The sequence below is a fragment of the Epinephelus moara genome, chromosome 6, assembly GCF_006386435.1.
Source record: "Epinephelus moara isolate mb chromosome 6, YSFRI_EMoa_1.0, whole genome shotgun sequence".
NCBI classification, from domain to species: domain Eukaryota; kingdom Metazoa; phylum Chordata; class Actinopteri; order Perciformes; family Serranidae; genus Epinephelus; species Epinephelus moara.
In genome coordinates this window covers 38,493,706-38,514,723 of record NC_065511.1, presented here as the reverse complement: position 1 = coordinate 38,514,723, position 21,018 = coordinate 38,493,706, and the positions used below count along the sequence as shown (strand labels likewise).

General features: G+C 38.7%; 2 protein-coding genes across 2 annotated transcripts in view; one reads left to right on the top strand and one right to left on the bottom strand.

Moving 5' to 3' along the window:
• Positions 1-4,270: 4,270 nt before the first annotated feature.
• tmem106ba (transmembrane protein 106Ba) lies at positions 4,271-16,744 on the bottom strand. The gene is made up of 8 exons (XM_050046926.1): positions 16,606-16,744; positions 13,738-13,942; positions 10,973-11,036; positions 10,664-10,823; positions 9,475-9,615; positions 8,951-9,000; positions 8,816-8,869; positions 4,271-6,518 (listed from the first exon to the last, which is right to left on the bottom strand). Exons 2-8 carry the CDS (start codon positions 13,928-13,930, stop codon positions 6,398-6,400), a joined length of 783 nt encoding a protein of 260 aa, XP_049902883.1. The 5' UTR covers positions 13,931-13,942; positions 16,606-16,744; the 3' UTR covers positions 4,271-6,397.
• Positions 6,446-21,018, top strand: part of LOC126391922 (thrombospondin type-1 domain-containing protein 7A) — a 293,064-nt gene continuing 278,491 nt past the window's right edge. Inside the window, exon 1 of the mRNA XM_050046936.1 lies at positions 6,446-6,563. The gene's annotated coding sequence lies outside the window, so the exon portion shown is untranslated. The remainder of the gene's footprint in view (positions 6,564-21,018) is intronic.

Here is a 21,018-nt window from a genome sequence, read left to right as displayed (position 1 = left end):
AGGAAGGTAGCTTTCCAAATGATTATCTGCTCCTTCTCAAAAATTCACTCTGCTATTTTCCCATAAAAAGTCAGTAGTCCTCGACTCTTCGCACGTCATAACTCACGCTCTCAAGCAGGACATTGATCATCCTGCTGCTTATCCTGCTGCAAGTCACTCTGAAAGCAGAGGACTCAGACAAAGCTTTGAATTTCACAGTAATTCTCATTTTCCTGACAGCTTGACCTTAAGTAGTTCTACTTTGTTAGATACAAACACACTGGGTGGTGAGGCTGAATTAGTGAAGCTTATGGTCACCTTATTATTTGACCATTTACCTGTATTATTTGCACAGCGATAGCCCATTGTGATATATTTCTTAATGTACTGTACTTGACCTACTCATTAGCAAAAGTCAAGGGTCGGCTGGCGTAAATCCCAGCATGTAGTGTAAGGCAGGGAGACACTATGATCACCAGTCCATTATTATATGGCTTAGATATGAACAATTTTAAAATCAAAGAAGAGAAAAATTAAAACACAAGAAACAATGAAAAACAGTATATGTTGACGAAAGCTGTATATAATTGACAAATACTTGCATTTTTGAAATTAATTCATTTCTATAACTGGAATTAAAGGTGTTTTATGCGACATTCAGAGCATTAACACAGCAGCAATCCACTATTTGCGATGTAAAGGTATAGTGGAGTAATGGCGTCCTGAGCAGAGAATGAAGTCAGCCCTCTCTGTGTGTCAGTATGTTTACATGACATTTGAGAAATTGATTTATTGTGTTAGTCTGACTAAAAACTTACTTTTAAAACACATGTAAAAATGTACGTCCGCCTGAAATCGTACTAAATCAAATTTCGGACTAACACACCCAGATAATGTGGTTGGGAGTCGCATTACTCCTGTATGTATATAGTCAGTTCCAAACTGCCTGGGTCGCTCTGTGCATGCTCCACAGTTTCTGCTTTGGCCAAAAGTCAAATAGCATTGAATGTTTAACAGAAGGAGAAGCCAGTAACAACATGGCAAAATCTACATCCAGAGGGGTGCATTTTTGGACAGACGAAATGTTCAGAGCTGTAAAGTTGTTCAGCTCGACTTAACTGTGCGTGTAAACTTACTGTGTGTTGTAATTTTGTTGTGGTAAGCTGATCCGGCCATATGTGCATGTTAGTGCGTGTGTCCCACTTAAGTTTATTCATTTGTGGTGCACAATGTCAGCATTTGCCGCCACAATTTTGATTATATGATTCTCTGAGCACAGACGGAGCAGCAGAGCGCCAAGCGCAGTGAAAGAGAAACTTAACCGTTCGTTAATTCATATAGTTTTAGTGTGTTGTCTATTGTCTGTCCAAACTACATCAGATGAAACTGTCTGCGATCTCATGGAAACAGTTCACCCTGCAGTTCAGTGCTGAGTCTAACCAGCAAATGGAAGTTTGCTTTCACTCATCTCTGCTGCTGCTGCTCCTATAATCCATTGATCTGATCAATCTAACCACAAACTGATTGAGAGGATGTCTTTTGTCTGATGATCAAACAATTTGCTTCTCAGTTCTCCATCCTGTGACTCAAATTCAGCAAACTGCTGCTGTAGAAAAAAATAAAATGCATGCATGAGTTCCACCTGTGCTGCATTCACAGACCAAATAAAACCTCTGAATTCAGAGGCACCTTAAACCACTCCCCCTGCCATTAGCTACCAGCACACATAGGTTTCATTTCTGTGGGAAATGCTGCCATTGGCTAGCTACTCTGAGTAGCTCCTATACAAGGGTTACCGCTAATATTAGGATGGTGGCGTCGCAGCAGCGGAGCGCCTACCTCCTGATTACCCCCTGCCATTGTTTAGTGTTGTTTATGGGGTTAGCATTATTAGCTGCAAGTCGTGCGCTCTCAAGCCACCTCTATGTTGTGTCCAGACAACTCATACAGTCTGAATTTTCTCCTGAAGGTTATGGGGACTCTGTCGAAAATTAAACTTGATTAGCTGAGTTCTCTCCATTATATGGTGGCTGTGTGCATCTAAAGTCGTTAGATATGCATATGAATTTATAGTCAATTATTTTGTGCACACAAGATTAAAAAATTTGTCATACAAAACAGATCTGTTTGTATTACATCAGCCAATATTCAATTTTTACACAATAAACAAATCTGTTTGGTAACGTACCCTGATGCCAACACATCCCTGATAAGATAATATTGGCTCACTAATATACTGGCTATGATTTGATCAAAACAAATTAACATATCTCTCAAACAGAAAATTGATTTAAAGAAACTGATAGTGCTTACTGGTTGTGTACGTGTGTGTTTTTTGGCCACATGTGTCCCAGTGAAGCTCAGGTCCAAACCACTGACCTGGATCTCAGAGAGGAAATGAACTGGTTTTTAAATGAGCGCAACAGATGTGAACATACCGAGATACACTGGAGACATCTTGTGCTTCTGACTACAGCAAGGAGTATATGAGAGCCTGCACTGAGTGACAGGTTCGTTCACATGCAGCCAGAAAGGTGTAGTGAAAGAAGATCTTCATACTTTATACAAGTAAAACAAGAAAGCAAGAAGCAGCTTTATTAAGTAGTTATTTGGGTTTTTTTCTGGGTACTCACTGTACTCTACATATCCTCAGGTAGTAGTGGATTCTCCTCCACCACATAAGTGGACTGATGCTACTCTAAAACATTTTCATGCCCTCTAGTGGTGGGACCAGTGGGTGCTGTTGTTGGTCATTCAGATGGTCTAACTCTTCATTCAACAGTTTGGTTCAGAGCAGCCCAACCTGGACTGTTATCCATGCTCCAAAGAATTAACTGATTTTGGTTTTATGTCATTTATGGCGTTTTCTCTCGTGTCACCCTCAGGAGAAATTTCCATTGTAGCTCTTCTACCGATATCTTAAGGCTTTAAGAACACAAAGAGTGTCAGTATGTTGTCTGTTGAGTCTGCCTAACATGAATATTGAAGTTCCTACTCCAATGGCTTCCCTATAAAAATGACAAACGCATTTTGCTGCATGTGGAGACAGTAAATTAAACTGTAATCAGCCGACACTGTTAGTAAGAAAATAATTGAAAATTATTTTGGTAGTGATCAACAGTAAAAAATAATCAAAAATCACTAGTTTCGACTTCTCAAGCGTGGATATCTGCTCTTTTTTTGTTTTCTATTATCATAAACAGAATATCTGGATTTATGACATGTTGGTCGGGCAAGATGAGACGTTTGAAGATGTTTTCTTTGGGTCCATGAAACTGTGAGGAATTTTTTTTTTGTGCTATTTTTTTACATTTTAACGATGATTTTTTTTATATCAATCATTGAGCCAATAATCTAATAATACTTATTTGCAGCTCTACAATAAACAAATATCAGAATTGGTGATCATGTTCATATTCCTCTAAATTAACTGTGATTAATCCTGTAAACAAATTTTTTGGTGTTCGTCTCTCCATCATTTGATACTAATTGTGATCTAACACTTCTGAGTTGTCTGTCCGTCCATCTGTCCTGTTCTTGTGAATGCGATACCTCAAGAATGCCTTGAGGGAATTTCTTCAAATTTGACACAAACGTCTGGTTGGACTGAAGGATGAATTAATTGTAGTGGTCAAAGTCAAGGTCACTGTGATATCACAAGACGTGTTTGGCCTCATCTTGAGAATTTATACGCTAATTATGACGGGATTTCACCATGATGAGTTGGTGACATTTCGTATCCAAAAGTTCAAAGGTTACCTTCACTGTGACATCATAATGTTCTGCAAAAACACCTTCTTGCATATAACAGAAGGGGAGACATTTGGTCAGATACGGAATGGATGACTCTAGTCCTGAAACCTTAAAACTGTGCTGATTGTTTAGGTCTTCTGTGCTTCCGGCTTGAAGATGTGTGTGCAAAGTTTCTTTGCAGCAACATGCATTTTTGAAGCATTGTTAACTGTCCTGACTACATGTGAGTCTGGACAGATGGGTGTAAACTGTAACCACAACTTGACTGATTCATGGAGGCACACAACCACGAGGTGTTAATTCTGGTTTCACAATAAAAGTCATTGTGCTAATGGAGCTCAGGCATCAGGCATCAGGTTTTGCAGGTTGTTTGTCATTAAGCTGGTGGTGGTGTCAGTTGAAGTATCTCATAAACATGACTATAATTAGAGAATAGTGAAATAACGGTTGCAACAGTGATCTGAGTGATACTGTAGTTTAGCAGACAGCTCAGCACCACCCAGTGTGTACAGAGAATATTACAAGCACACCCAAGAAATCTTTCAAAATAAGTCATGATTTTATTTTCAGTTTCATGCATGAAAAATACAAAACCATCGAGAAGAGGCAGTGACAGAGACGTAGTCATATCTACACTGTCATCGAATATCAAGAAGGGCTGGATCTAGGGATACAGTTTCTCAGGATGACTGTGTAGAAATTGTAAAACTTGCATAATGACATTTTATTGTACCTGTACGTATGAATTAGGATCAGAAACTTTTAAATCATTAGTAAGTAATTCATAATTTTTATCTTCTGTCAGACAAAGGTCGTTACATGATCTGTTTGAAAAGCCAATCCAAAATGACAGCAGGTAACAAAAATTACAATATCATAATTATTTCAAAATCCAAGAATAGCAGTCAACTCATGACACAAATTATAAATGCAGAGTGGGTTAAAAATAGCAAACACGTTATTGCAACAAGGACAACTTCATTAAAAGGGAAGGAAGCTGCTCCCAAAGCAGAAATTATTTTGATATAGCATGTTTTAAAGCAAGCCAGAAAGTACAAATTATACATTTACACAATTCTTATTTTATAGCCCGATGTAACGCTTCCCACATTTGCGTTGAAATAAAAATATTATCCCTTTAACAAAGTTCTTTTGTCACCCTTCACAGTAGTCACATTTGCTTTTAACTCAATCGGGTCAATGACAGCGAAACAGAAGAAAAGACTTGTACTATATTCACTCAAGCTAAAAATAAAAAAATCCTGCCAAAAAAACCCCCAAAACAAATTACATAAGACAATAGGTCACCTATATTGCACTACACATAATCAATTATTCTTGTTAAACCAAAAAAGAGAAAGGAAAGAAGTGGTCAAGAACAGTTCAGTGGTTTTCACTGTGTCAAAAAAAAAAAAAAAAAAAAACTCTTCTTGAATCTTAGTTGTTGGTTTTTGTATTTTGATTTAAAGTGGTGTGGAGTAGAAGGGGCACTCGTAACAACATTCTTATGCCGGGTACACACTACATTATATCAGCCTGATTATAGCCCGACACAACGTCGTACGATGTCGGCTCAGATCATGAGCAACAACGAGTGTCGTACACGATAATCCATCGTTTCATCTCATGTAGTGTGACAACCGACTCAGCGCCTGGGACACCTCACGACGTTCCGACATAAAATCTAGCATGTTTTGAGTTTCTTTTTGTCGTTCACGACTGCTCCCGTCACAGCTGTCACTTTGACCAATAGGAACACAGAGCGATCTGCTGTCGTAGACAAGTGTACGACAACAACACTCAGCCTTTTTAATATTTCCTCTAGTGACGTTATCACACAGAGTAAAAACAGGAAAAGGCTTTTATTGCGAAACATTTGTCGAACTTGTGGAGGATTCAGTGACTTGCATGTTTGTATGCGGTACTTCAAATGTAGCTCCTGACATCTGGCGGTGCTTTCTACATTACTACAATAATGTTTCAGCTGGCACATGAACAGCCACAGTGACTGAATCAATAGTGATAATGATAAAAATGGGACAAGAATAACCCTGTGACATCACACGTCGTGAAAGACGACCAAGGATAATTGGTGTGGACCATCATGTAGTCTGTCATGTCTGTCGGCCAAGTCACGCCACGATTTAATGACTCCACAATTGCGTAATCTGACATAGTGACTGTCGGAACAGACAAAAATGTTGTGTAGTGTGAACCCGGCATTGTTACTATCTGTAGTTAAGGGTCAGGTTAAAGTACATCATATCTGAAACTACTGCTTCCAGTGATGTAGTTGTTGAGGAGTAAAAGTGTAAACATGATGGGAATGTCTACCATTATGTGAATATTAAATTATACTTGTCTGTTTTGTTGGCAGCAAAAATGACAACAAACCTCGAGGCAAATCCTGCAGAGTTCTGGCTGTGTTTGTCTGCTTGTACCAGGCTGTTTGACAAGTAACCAACCACAGAGAGCTCTTCTTATCATGAACGCTGATGTTAAAAGGAAGAAAGTGGTTGGGAATTTAAGAATGGATGAGCCACTGACTAGTAAGGAAAAGTGATGTTCCTGTCCATTAAGTTGTCACCAAGATTTCCCAGCCCAATTTTCTCTGTGAGACCCTCAGTCACAGCAGTATTTGACGCCTGGGCTTCTTTTGCTTCCTTTACTGGTAGACCTGCACATGCCCATGCAAGGAGGTGGTGTTCCCCCCACAGTCCACATACTGGTACATCTCCTGGGAGACCTGCTCCGCGTGGCCGAAGTACGACGTGGTAACCGTCACCCTGAAAAATAACCACAGAGTCAACTGCTGTACACGAGACGACAAGGTAAGACAAGCACAGGAAGACTTTCAGTTTTTAATTAAGCAACGGTGTGGAACATGTGGATGTGAAAGTACCCTTCTTTAACAGGTTGAGATTTGAGTTTCAGTAGGTTATAAATATTTCTCTGGGGAAGAACTTTTTGTTTGACCTGAATCTAAATGAGTAGATCCCCAAAACCACAGATAATGTCATCTCTATTTATATATATGGCTCAATATCAGAAATCTGCCTCAAGGGGCTTTACAATCAGTACAGCATACAACACCATCTGTCCTTCGACCTTTGATTAACCTTCACTTAACTTCACTTCACCTTGTGTACAAGAAACTAAATCCCCAAACCACCTTTTCTCAGTTGAAAACCAACATATATGGGTATTTAGGAGTGTTGCTGTTTAATTCAGGTTCAAAACCTTGACATTTGAGTGCAAAGTGTTTGAATTGTACATTTTATGTTGTGAATATGCACAGTGACTGCCCTCCACAGGTTGAAACCTGACTATTGCAGTTGTATTTTGCTACTGGCTGATGTGGGGCCAAGTGACATATATGGAAACAGCTCGCTTCACCAACTGACAGCCCCTGTTCCCACCCCTCTATAAAACCAAAATCTCCAACTCAACCAGAAGACTGTCAGTTACCATAAAACTTCATTTATAGCCTGGGCTATTTTTTTGTTGTTGCTTAAACCTGCATATATTTGGGATAGGTGTCTATATATGATAGGCTTTGACACTTTTCACAACTAGGATTAATGTTTATTAAAAGCCCTTTGGATTCGTTTGATTTGTGGACCCTTACGGATTACAGGAATATCGACATAAATGGACACAGTCTTCTGTCTTATTGTGGATGATGTTTGTGAGCGTAGTATGGCCAGTTTGAGTTTCTTTGTTAACTAGTGATAGTCCCTCCTTCGGACAGGTTTTTAAGTAGGTAAAAGCTATGATCAATACTTTGTTAAACATGGTATTCCCACATAAAAAACTCTGAAAGGTGGCTGGAAGCAGATCTACTGCTCATTAAGAAATACTGGATCTGGCCTCTGCCCTGCCCACCACAGCTGCTTGTGCTAGCTTTCCTTTTTGCTTTCCCCAGCGCTGGCACAATGCTCAAACAAAGTGGGTATAGGTCTGGCTATGGGAGACCAGCGCTAGGTTGACCAGTGAAAGAACAGACGCATCATGATGGCTAACATTAGCGTTAGAGGACACATCGGAGAGATTCAGCCATACATGTTTGCAGTGTGTCCACATTGTCACAGTGTGTTTTGGCAAAAATTTCTGCAAAGTTTGCAGAAAGACACTGTATATTCTGTCTGACTGAGATTTTATATCGTATGTATTAAGTCCACTATGTGCTTATGTTTTCAGTTTTCTTTGCAGGCATCTGCATGTAAGAGATTGGCATTCACGCTCGTGGTGTACCTAATCGAGTTTACGTTTGAATCTCAGATTTGTACATAGTGCACAGATATTGTCCCCTCAGTAGAGAAATGTGAAAACAACTTTCTAGTGACAAACTTTGCACAGACACAAGTCAGTATAGCCAAGGTCAGCCATTTTAGGGGACACAAACAGGAGAAAAACACATTTTTAAGGTACGTAGTGTACAAGAATGCATTGTTCAGGAAGAACAATAATTAGTAAAATAATTATTGACTTAATTATTATTCTTATTCTTATGCATATTTATGGTATATTTGTGTTGCTTTTTGTTTTCCCGGTAAAGCCAGCTGTTTGCCTCGTCCTCCCAAGATATCTAGACCCAAACAAAAGCAGTTTTTTTTTAGGGATAAACACATCTTCTATTGTTAAATTCATCACACTGAAGCCTCACAATTGGTCTTTAGGGCATTCTGTACTAGATATAAAGCTCTATTGCAAGAGTAGGCGTTGCAGTGTCAGTGGCTTTTTATTTTTATTTTGTTTTTTTCCCATTTTCACTGGGACTCAGTCTACTGTTACTTGGCCAGAAAGCTGTTCTTTGGCTTTGACCACTGAGGATTAAGTCTGCTAATGAAGATTATTTTTGCCTTGGAGAAACGTTTGCTTTGCTAAATGTACAATCTGTTTGATTGTCAACGGTGACGTGTAAATGAGCAAGGCACCCAAAAGCCCGTGAGTCTCCTGTTGGACTGTGTTGTTTCTGGGCAGCTCTTCAGTATGTGTGTGGGTGTTGAGGTAGGTGTTGATGTATGAGAGGATAAAAATCACAACAGATAATGACAGTTTATCACATACAAGCCATACTTACTGCATCATGACCACTATGTTGTGAACTTTAATGGTCGGCAAGGTGCAGTAGTCACTGTAAGAAAAGAGGTGGTTTGTGATTTAAAATGATCCAAGTGTAAAAAGTACATTATTATACTTGTAGAAAGATACTTACAACATGTAACTCATCTCATCAGCAATGGTGGTGGGAACTGTGTAGTCAATCTGCAATAAACACAATGTACTTGAAGAGAAAAACATTATACCATAACATATTACACATGTATGCTACTTACAACAAAAACTAATGGTCCTAAATTCAGTTTAATCAATGGCCTAAGAGCGAGCAGTGGCACCAAGATTTGTCATGTCACAAGACTTTAAGACAATGAGGCTTAAATGGTGCTTAAAACATTTGAAGTCTGGATTTCTGCAGAAACATAATTATTATTTTGAGCACATGACGAGCCTGTGAGTTGAGTTGGATGAGGTTTCTCTGTATTGTGACTGTGGGTGTAACAATGAGCTGTTGTGTAAGCTGTGCAAGCTGCAGTCTGAAGTAGTGAATCAGAGTTTCAGTCCATTTTCTGTCACTTATAAAAATGAATTGATTTTTTCATCAGTCGTGAATTTGTAAGAGCCCTATGAGTGTAGCTTTCCTATGAGTGTGTGTGTACAGTAGAGTGTATTTCCACCTACCTGCCGTTCATCCAGAGGTATGATCACTGAGCTGTTGTTGAACTTGGCCTTGCCGATCACCGTCTTGGAGAACTGCACTTGTGCTGTGATGTTGGTCACAGATACAGTGTAGTAGTTGTTATTGGTGATGTTCAGAGTGCTCTGGATGGAAGAAGATGATAGGTGTGAGATTCTGGTAATAGAAAGCTTTATGAAAAGGGCCCCCGATGTTAAAGATATACTACACACGATTTTCCTGAAAGAACAATATATACAATCAGAAGTAATCCCTCTCAATCATCACTTACGACCCACTCTCAGTGTGTGGATGTGCATTTTTCTGCAGAGACTCTGACCTCTGCCTGTATTTTCTTATTTTCTGTGTTCAGGATATGTATGATTTTGGGTCAGATTTCTGGCAACCTGGTGGATTTAAATCCAATGTTCACTCCTCACCAACGTCCGAGGGAAGTATCTGTCTCTTTTGCTGCTAAATGTTCCACAGCTAGTTGCTAACTTTGTCTGTCTCCCATTGGGTGTTTTACTGGAAATATACAGAGGGTTGTTAGAGCTTTTTTGTTGAAAATAGTGGGATGCTAAAAACAGTACTGATAAGAGCGGTGAGAGTGAACCAAAATAGTAACTCTGCGGCCGAAAAACAAATATGATGAGCTGCAAGGTGGGATAAAGCTCCGTAGACTAGAGCTGAAGAGAACTGCAGTCAAGTGATAAATTTGTGTATTCATCACTACAAGTGGTCATGTGATCCATCGTTAATATAGAAATATTGATTACTGGTGCTTTAAAGTGTGATGTGTTGGATTTAGTGTCATCTAGTGGTGAGGTTGCAGATCTGAAACGTCTCCCGTGTGCCTTGCGTTTAAGAGAAATATAGACTATGGCGGTCGACGTAGAATCGTGAATGGCCCTATCTAGCGAGTGTTAGCTGCGGCTGCAGACACACTATAGTATAATAGATACAATCAGCTCATTCTAAGGTAATGAAAACACAACTATTCCTATTTTCAGGTGAATATAAACTAAAGCAAACATAGTTATTAATATTATATTCCATTTCTACCAATAGATGCCCCAAAATCCTAAACCAAGCTCTATTAAGGTTTGGTCAAAAAGTTAAACACAAGCCAAAATATTAAACTGTCGTACAGGTTTTTTATTTTAAATCTGGAATATGCAGAAACAATCTTACTGTAATGTTGAGATAGACGATTCTCTTGTCCAGGTCGTAGGAGACGTAGGCGGACTTCACTCCCACATAGGAGACATCAATAGAGCGAGGGAATAGGAAGAAAACAGCCAGGCCAGACAGCAGCAGGCAAAGTGCAACTGATATCGTGACATACAGCTTTCTGCATGAGAAAGAAAGGAGAAGTGAGACCCTGAAAGCAGCTGAAGACTTCAAAGTCTGTCATGGTACTGTGTGTTCTTTGAGTTTCATCATCATGCAGAAAGCTATCGCAGCTCATTCTCTGAGAAAGAGCACTGAGTGCAGACTTACGTCCTGCTCGGCCTCAGCCTTTGGTCGCTGTATGGAATCAGAGCCACGAGCTGATTCTCTTGACCTGTTGAATAATTCAAAGAACAGAAAAGAAAATCTGTGTCATTCTACTGTTTGATGGAGAAAGCAGCATGTTGTAAAATCTGCTCTGTGCAACATGTCTGTACAACTCCTGAGAGGAATATCAGACTTATCCCAAAGGTTTTTCCCACTTGAAACTACAGATCATTTCTGTTGTAGATTGGTTTATTCTTAATGCAAACAAACAAATAAGTAATGGAGTATAAATTGTATGCACTGGTGAAATATGTCTTTGGCCATAATCATTAACAAAGATGTGTATAGAGTGTAATGACATGACAATTTTAACCGGATTCCTAATTTGTAACACTGGTGCAGCAGCAGGAAGAAAACATATTGTTTGAGCTGTTGGACCTGTAAAAAGCCACACATGTCCTGATCTATATCATACGAACTGCAGGAATTTAAGAGCATCGATCTTTTATTAACTATCTTTGACAAAACTTTAAAATATAAGTCTGGTGGATGTTTAATTGTTGTTGTTTTTTACGTTAGCTAACTCTATCTCAGTAGCCTGGAAGAGCAGGCAATATGGTCTATTTATTTAGTCTTTCTCTTGATTTTTCTTGTACGTTATAAATTTGCTGCATCTGTGATTTATGGATCTTTTTGTAGATATAAAAGTGTGAAACTTTTATTTATATTTTTGACTTTTGTAGTACAGTGGAAACTACTTAATAGTGACCAAAAGCTTGGGACAGAGTCATTCCATAACAAATGCTGTTTAAATATTTTGCTACCATTTTTCCACTATAATTAGCATGTGTATGTACGTTTTTTGAATGCAGTAAAAGCCGTGAAAATAGGCAGTAGACTGCTTTCCCATTGCCAGTAGACCAGAGCTGTGTATATGGTTCTGCAGTAGATAAGTCAGGTTAGTAAACAGTAGAAAGCTGTATGGAGCCCAGTTAAATTCTTATGGTGGTTACTTATTCAGCCTCTCTCTCAAACTTGTTGCCAACTAAAGTTTGAACCATGTTTGAGCACTGCTTGGATGGAGACAGATGGTGTTTTGTGGCGGCGCCTCATTGCATCCTGCTGGCAAAGGGGCAAAAATGAGCACATTCACACAGGTGTCGAATTTTTATCACTGCCGATCAAAACCAGTCATTTGTCCTGGGAGTGCATGGGGGCTTTATAGTAATGGAGTAGTCTGCTTACAGTGTTTTTTTGTGGGGTCTTTTCATTCATAACAAAAAATTACAACTATAGCGACTGTTTGTTTTTACTCCAATGATCCTTTCCAGCTGGATACCAGAGGCTGGTGCTGTGTGCACATTGAAATCAGCGACAAAAAGAAAGTCATTTTCAATTAAAACCATAGTATCATCAAAGCTCATGACAAACTGCCAGTGACATGCAGTAGCGAAATTTGATGTAGCTCAGGCTACCATAGCCTGTGTGCGGTGAAAGCACCTGTGGTTGATGCCGCCCTTGTCAAGTGCATTGATAATGCCCAGTCACAAAATGCCCACGTAATGAAACAGCTGTACTGTATTTTGAAACAGTCAGTAAAATTCAGTAAACTGTGAAGCTGTCCATTTTGTTACTTTATATTCATGTAATAAATGTATAAATGCCAGATGGTCATCTGCATGAAGAATAAAGAAAAAGAAAAAGTTCAGTCATTACGATAATCTGCTTACAGCGATCAGTTTGACCCTGACAGATGTGATCACTAAAGAGGTTTCCACTGTATTATATTTGGAAATGTATGCACTGGCATTCTGGATCTGGCTCATATAAACTCTAGGTTTCTTACATGTATATATGAGCTGGACATATTTGAAAACTTCAGTCATCTTTACTGCAATGTGGACTTTAATATAACTTGAAGTGGGACTGAAATAGATCATCACAGGCCCTGTTATCCCTTCATGGTTGCCCCTTTTGCCACAATGAAATCCTAATACAGGTTTTCATGCTTGTACAGTTCAAACCTCATCTTGCCTGGAATACAAACATCATCTTTGTAACATCAGAGAGAGTGTTCTGGTCAACAGGAAGCTGCACTTAGAGACTTAAGATCATTTTGCGTGTGTACTACATTTGGTATAAAGCATCAACACACTGGCCTGGCTGGTAAACACCACCCTGCTTCTTGAGAATTTACTAACATGTAACAGGATCTCTGTATCAACGAGTCAGAAATAATCGATGTAACTTCATGCTTCAGTTTGAAGGTCGGTGTCTAGTGCAGCTGTTAAAAGCCCAGAAAACTCTCAGACTCACATAACATAGCATTTTCTGCCAAGGTTAGAACAATTTGGGTCATTTCACAAGACATTTCAGCATTTTGTGTTTTTCTCCCGTCTTTTCTCACCAGTCAAAAGGTGTTTTTGTGCTTTTAATGAGCAACACTTGAATCATAATGTGAAGACAGCTGTGTGGTTGTTTGCTCATATTGCTGGCACACCCAGTCACATGTGATCAACCCACACAGTCCTGGTGAAGCAGATTAGCAACGTTTTGGATGTGAACTCTTAAGAAATAACACCTAAGGATGTATTTGTTTTTTTCCTGAACTTGAAGTGATTGCTGCTTAAGTCATGAATATTTAATTTTATTGAGAAATACTTTGATTTGAAATGTTTTCAGGGGTTTTAAGTGCACTGCTTTTCAAACAGACTTAAAATTCTCGGCTAAAAATAATGACTCAAAGGTTTATTACTAGAGCATTTTACCGCGTGGTATTCTGCCAGTGCCCTGACATGTCGGGCATGTGACGCTGTCCCGCCCAGTGAACTCCACGTAGGGGAACTGTGAAACATCTCCGTTCTTTCCATCCTCCTCTCCGTCTCTGTACTCTCCAGAGGCCGTCAGCGCGTCCTGACTCTCGTCTTTGGGGTTGGCCAATTGAGAATGGAACTTGCCCATGGCTGCAGTTGTCTGTGCACAACACAAAAGACAGCATGAGCAGAGAGGAACTGCCGTGTTGGTGCAGCAGGATGTGCTGACTAACCACATGCCACACAGCCGCTTGAATGTGAAATTGGACCTGGACAGATTCCAGCAAACATTTTCCAGGAGAACAAATTTCAACTGGTGCAGTGTCTGTGAAGTAAAATCTCTTGTAGTACTTCAGAAATAATTCTGTTGTGACTTGGAGTGTGCTGCTTAGTAGAGACTAGAGTGTGACCTTTGCTTGATGTATATTTGTTTTCATTATTTTTATAATACTATCACTTTGTCCTAATATTTGTGTAGTACCCCTCTGAAATGATAAAAGCATCCCTATAGTAATTTATTCTTTCACTCAGTCACACTTTATATTACTTTGCATGTTCTCCAGGGCTGCTGCCTCATTGTTAGGCGACTTCTTGGTCATTAAGACCATAACTGATTGAAAAATTGATTATTTTTCTGGAGAATGAGCTGATAAGTTATTAGCAAATACTGGAAATAGATAATCACATCTCTGGAATCATTATAATATCCATAAATATGTTTAAGTCCTTTTAAGAACAAGGATTTAAGAGATCTTTCTGAATGATTATATTCATCTGGGGAGTGATTGGATATTTTTCCCTATTTAATTTAACAAATGACTTTGTCAAAATGTGACTACCATCAGGGTTTATTTATTGAGTACAGACCTAATGTTGAAGGTTTTCATCAGAACAATTGTTATTTTCTAAATGTAGCTGCTGTACATTTTAAACAAATTTTTTATTGTAATAGAGTTATAGAATATAATTGTATGTCTAAATGATAGTTAATCACTGATAATTGTGAGTTAGGTATATCCCTGTGGTGGAAGAAGTCCTCAGATATTTTTAAAGAGGGAGCAATACCATACTTTTGAAAATATTACTCATAATATTAATATTACATACTAGCATGTAGGTATTATGAGCAAAATATCCACCAAGTATCAAACCTAAAAGTACTCCTAATGCTTAAATGTGACCGCTGTGGGTGTTTTACTGTTTCAAATTGTATTACTGTATTCATATTACCAACACATTCAGGCGTAATTACCTGCCACTGTTGTTGTTGGTCGAGGTGGAGCTGATTTTTTATATACAGTTGTGGAGTTAAAATTGTTTGACGTAAAAAAAAAAGATAAACTACAGTAGTTACACTCCACCACTGATATTACATTACTGGATAATTATTATTGATGCATTATCATATAATCAGTATTCTGTAGTTGCAGCTGGTGTAATAGCTGGATAATACTTTATACACTTTCTGGCAGTTAAACGTGCATTGTATTGTTTATATGTCAAATCTTAATCTGCAAAGTAACAACGTACAAAAATATCCCTCTGAATAACAGCAAGGTTGAAGTATTAAGCAACATAAAATGGCATTTGTGGAATGTAACTAAATACATTTACTCAAGTACTTTACTTTATACTTCTACTCCACTAGATTTGGAGGCAAATACTGTACTTTTTACCTCAATACATCTAGTTTTGACAGCTTGAGTTACTAGTTACTTTGCAGATTAAGATTATTAATACAAATATAAATTAAACTAATAAATTATGATTTATTATTATGGGTTAAGCTACCCAGCTGTATATAAAGTATATAAAATTAGCTCCAGCTGCAACATTGAAGTGATGTACACATGAATGCATCACTAATTATACAGTAGAATAGAATAGAAAGAACTTTATTCAGCTGTCCAGCAGCTCATAATAGACAAAGAACAACCACACTTCCCCTCATCAACAACACCGTGGTATTAAAATAAACATAAAATAAAATAAAATTGCCCATTCCACAGTCCAGTCCAGTTGTAGCTAATGTGATATGTGTGCGTGTGTATGTAATAGTAATAGTTCAGTAATTCAGCAATATATGTATGAAAATGAAATGAGTACTTTTACTTTCTTTACCTAAAGTATATTTTGATGCTAATATTTTTTTGACTGAAGGACTTTTAACTTATGAACCATTATTTTACAATGTACTATTGCTGATATAAGTATTTCTCCTCCACTGTAAAATGGAAACACTCAAGTAATGTACATGTACCACTGTTGTTTGAGTAGGTCTGTCCTAACATGTGTCCTAGGTGATGTTGGTGAGAGTAATCAGGGAACACATTGTCCCGTCTCTGAGGCCACAGCAGATATAAGTGATATTGATAACGTTACATTGTGTATGCACATTACAACCAGGAGACGGGCAGCATGTAAATAACGAGAGGTGACACCGACAGCCCGCAGCCTGTGTCTCAGAGACACCGAGCAGCATGACTGCTGTTTGTCCACATAACGTTTCTCTTTATCACAGGCCGCCATACTGCTGAACCGCTGAGCATCAGCCAAGAACACAACGTACCGGCTGGAGGAAAACAACCATAACGGCTTCATTCTGACAACCAACACTGATATTTCTTGTGTCAATTATTATTTCAACGCAGTCAGTTAAATATTATTTCATGTCGTCACTTTATTCTGACATTTATTAACGTATTAACGGATTAACGGTAGCTCTGTAGGACAAACCGCGCTGCATTGAGACGTGACTGGAACCGTTATATCATTCTACATACAGTAAACCAGGTGTTATTTCTCCGTTAGCTAACGTCTTACCTGTTTCTGTGTTTACTTGTTTATCATGCGTCGTATCGTCGCTGTTTGTTGTGGCTCAAGGTTCAACACACCGACGAGAGTGAAGCCGACGTTACGCCCCCCTCCGCTCCCCATTGGACAGGCTCATGCTGTGCTAATATTATTTTCCCAGGATGGCGAAGGCATGTCCCGCCCCTCGCTCCATCTGATTGGCTAGTGTTTGTTGCCTTCGTTGGTTGTGATTGGTTAGGGTTAGGATGAATATCAGGGTAAGCCAATCAGGGGCAGAGTAAGGGAGAAGAGGGCGGGTCATGCCTTTGCCATCCTTGCCTTGCTTGGGAAGTGTGTGTTTCTACCCTGCGAAGCTTTTGACACAAATACAAATGGACTGTTGTAATGTTAGTGTATTGTGTGTTGTTGTGGAATTTACTGTCAGTGGTGAAAGAAGTATAATTGTTTTTACTCAAGTAAATAAACTGATACCACGTTATTACAGGGGAATCCAAATTTATCTGAATGGAAACCAGATTAGATAATGTGAGAATATCTGGGGGCCAGCTGAGGCCTGTCCTGTGAAACCAGTTCAATTTACCCAGGATATCTTCTCATTATCTGGTTTGACTCACCCTGACATTGGCCATCTGGACAGACAGACAGACAGACAGACAGACAGACAGATAGATAGATAGTACACTATTGATCCCAAACTGGGAAATAATTGTGAAACAGCAGCAAGTAATCAAACAGTATGTGGACAGTAATATACATGTAAATACAAGGAGACAAAAGCAGATCAAAATAAGATATATGACAATATAGAAATATAAAACATATACAAAAACAAGTAGTACTAAAATTTAAAATATACAGGAATAAAATAAAAATAGCAAAATTGCAGGAGTAAAAAAAAGTAGATTAATTTTATACACAACACAGTACACCATATAAATCTGGTTATCAACCTGAGAGGCCTGAACTACGAAGCCAGTTCAACTTACCCAGGATATCTTCGCCATATCTGGTTTGACTAACCCTAACATTAGCTGTCTGGATAATTGATACTACAAAGCTGGTTCAACAAGTTCAGTCAACGTTTTCCTATCCAGCTATGAGCGTGTTTATGTGAAAGAAGCAGGGGTGTTAATTATGAGCGACATCATCAGAACCTTAAATGAAGTAGGCTGCTTCATATGATATGATATGAAACGGTAGCAAAAGTGTCTGCGATTAAGAAACAGAAAAATGTCAGTGGCATACGATGTAAACGATAATCTATAATCTTAAAATGGAAAATCTAGAAACTCAGATCACATAGAAATAAGAACACTATTTTATCATTTAGCAAAAAAGTATTCAACTTTTTGTCACTCCTGAAGCAGCAGCCCTTGCTGTCAACTTCACACTGTTAGGTTACATTTCATTTGCTTGTTTACCTTCTGTTTATGAAAACACATTAGTTCCACCTGCATAGCTCCTACTTGGTGCATGTCTGAACTGCCATCATGGGGTGAATGGAAAATATGTAAAGGGATCTCCCTTGATTGACCAATATTTTATGGCAGGCCACAGATAGTGTACTTCAAAAGACAAGCCGCAGGCTGTTGAAATTCAGTCCGCAGGCCATAATTGGCTGCCAGGCTGGACCTAGGACATGCCTGCTCTATCACAAGTAAAACTCCTGCGCTGAAAAGGTTGCTTAAATAAAAATATTTAAAAAAAGAAACACTTAAGTATCAAAGCTAAAGGAAGCCCATGATCTGCTGTAGAGTATTATGTTAATATTCAGGTATAAACCGTTATATTATTAGGTTATTATTACTGATATCATTTAATCAACACTAAAATATTGCAGATAGTTGTAGTGAGGCTAATTCTAGATATTTTTATACCTCCAATTTGTGCTTGAAGGTCGAGTGTGTAGGATTCAGGGACATCTATTGGCAGAAATCATAGAGTAATAATATTCATAACTATGTTGTTTCTACAGTAGCCCAGAATGGACAAATCAAACAGAGGTCACACTACAGGGCCACTACGAAGTCCGTCCTGTGTGCCACTGCATTTTTTACACAGACCCAAACAATGGCAGCATCATTCCACTCCAGAGGTGTGACGGGTGTGACTCAAGGCGTCTGCCTCTAGTGTGACATAAAGCATACACGTCAGCAGTGCTTCATAAACAATAACCATGGCATAACATAGTAATAACGATCAATTACTGTCCCTGTTATATGGCGGCTGATCTTGTCCCCTCCTTGAAGGGTAAGGTTTCTTCTGGACCTCACTGTTTTCCCAATTTGCACACATTTTCGGCCGCTGTTCTTGTTCTTTGAGTTAGCTGCTAACTGCTGTCAGCTACTTGTTGAATATCTCAGCTACTTTATAAATCTAACACGTCTTAAAAAAGTTACGTCTATGTCGCCCATGATCCCATCCTGCTGGCTGTTTATATGAACATCATTTTGGTGTTGTCACTACCTCCGATGTCTGCTTAAAGGCGAGACAGCTCTGTCCCACCATTTCTTGATCGTACCTTTTATACAGAACAGCGAGGCAGAATAACGGTGTGAAATTCCTGCCTTGACAAGGCAGTCTAGAAGGGGCTGTTGGCTATAGACAGGGCCATACACATCTTTGCATCACCCCTCATGGCTCTCCTACACACTTGGCACATGGGAGAAGTTTCAGATCTGCAACCTGGCTAGATGCCACTAAATCCTGCATACTGGACCTTTAAGTATTTCAGTAAATGTTCTTTAATGGCTACATTCCACCACAGAGTTTTATCAGTGCCAGTGGCAAAATCCGGAGTTAATAGCTTAAAAAAACAAACAGAAAATACAGCTTTACTCTTTAGATAAGAATATCTACTTTTATACTGAAATCAAATTTAGAGGCTGATATCAATTCAATTACTTTACAAATTAACTTTTAAAGCAGCAAGAATTTTATTAACTGCAGAAACAAATCAAAATCTTTTCAGACAGCAGGTCATGATATTCATTACACTGTTAAAACTGCGTAGAGTCCAAAATTAGACTGGCAGCACATCCCATATAAAGTGAACCAGACAGGGTCCTTAATGTAAGATGACTGCAGTTCCTGAAAAATGTTGTCAGCTGACGGAAACATGTCAAGTAAGTTCCTGGTGAGCAAGTTTTGACACAGTCACCACCATTGTTGTTCTTAATCATCTAGAATTTATGACATTATTCCATTAAGACACTTAAAACAGATGTATCCCAGTGGAGCCTGCGTCTCAGAAGATGTAACAGATGGCAAGAGCTTTGATAATGAATAGAAACATGCACCCAGGTGACACTCACGCAGTATTTTAGTAATGCATATAACTTTTAATTTGTACTTTATTTTGTTTTGCCTTTACTGTTTTAAACCTAGAGTTGGTAACTTTTATGAAAAATACTTGCTGTCATTATATTCATAGAGCAGGTTGTATAAAAAATTTCATTCAAACAATTCTTTTCTACAACTACAAATGATTTCCACACTCTTACAAACTTGCATCTCTCCAGCAGAATTTCTGACAGCTTTAAGCGATGATTTACAAGCACACACTTGCTGATCATCATGTGAAAAGCTCAACATCTCTCTATTTATGCTCTCAAAAACTTTGACACTACAAATGACTACTTGAGACAACTGTGGATTTGTCCCCAGGTTCACTGTAAACTCTGACTTATCGATTTTACTGTCAGAAGCAGAAAATAACTTTATTTCAGCCTGAATTTTCTAAATCTGTAGCATGGTTGTCTGGAGGTTTAAGCTCATGTCCTCTCACAGAGTCTGTGATTAAAACTGGACTTTCAGCTCTGTCTGAGAAAACTGATCTGAGTTCAGACTGCTACATGCAACACTCACTGATAACTGAACCTCCTACCTGCCTGTCAAACAGCAAACAAACCATAAACCATCTCAAGACAGTCCGGATCTGAGCAAAGTCCTGCCGGATCAACAGATGAGAAGACCGTTGGCTGGTGGCTGCTTGGTCTGCTGTGGTTAACCTGCTACCAAGGGAAACATCATGGCACAGACTATTTACAGGAGTTTACAGCCTCTCATACCCCTCATGTGGCATTAGAAGATAATTGCATGCACAACCATTCTCTGCTTTGTAGTTCAAAACATTTTTACATTTCATAAAATAATTTATTATTCACCCTCTTCTCTTGTCACATTTTGAAAGTCTGATGGTCCGCCACAAACACTTTCATCCCATCTTGTCTCGTTAACGATCTTTTATCAAAGATATATTTTTAGTCTGTCAACATCCTGTCTTTGTCATGGAAAAAAAAAGATTGTTGACAAATATTTTTCATCATAGTTTTCCTCACTGAAATTAAGACTGATTAAGGGTGTTTTCACACTTGGTCCTTTTCAGCCCTTTAAAACGGACTCAGAGCGGTGACTTAGCAT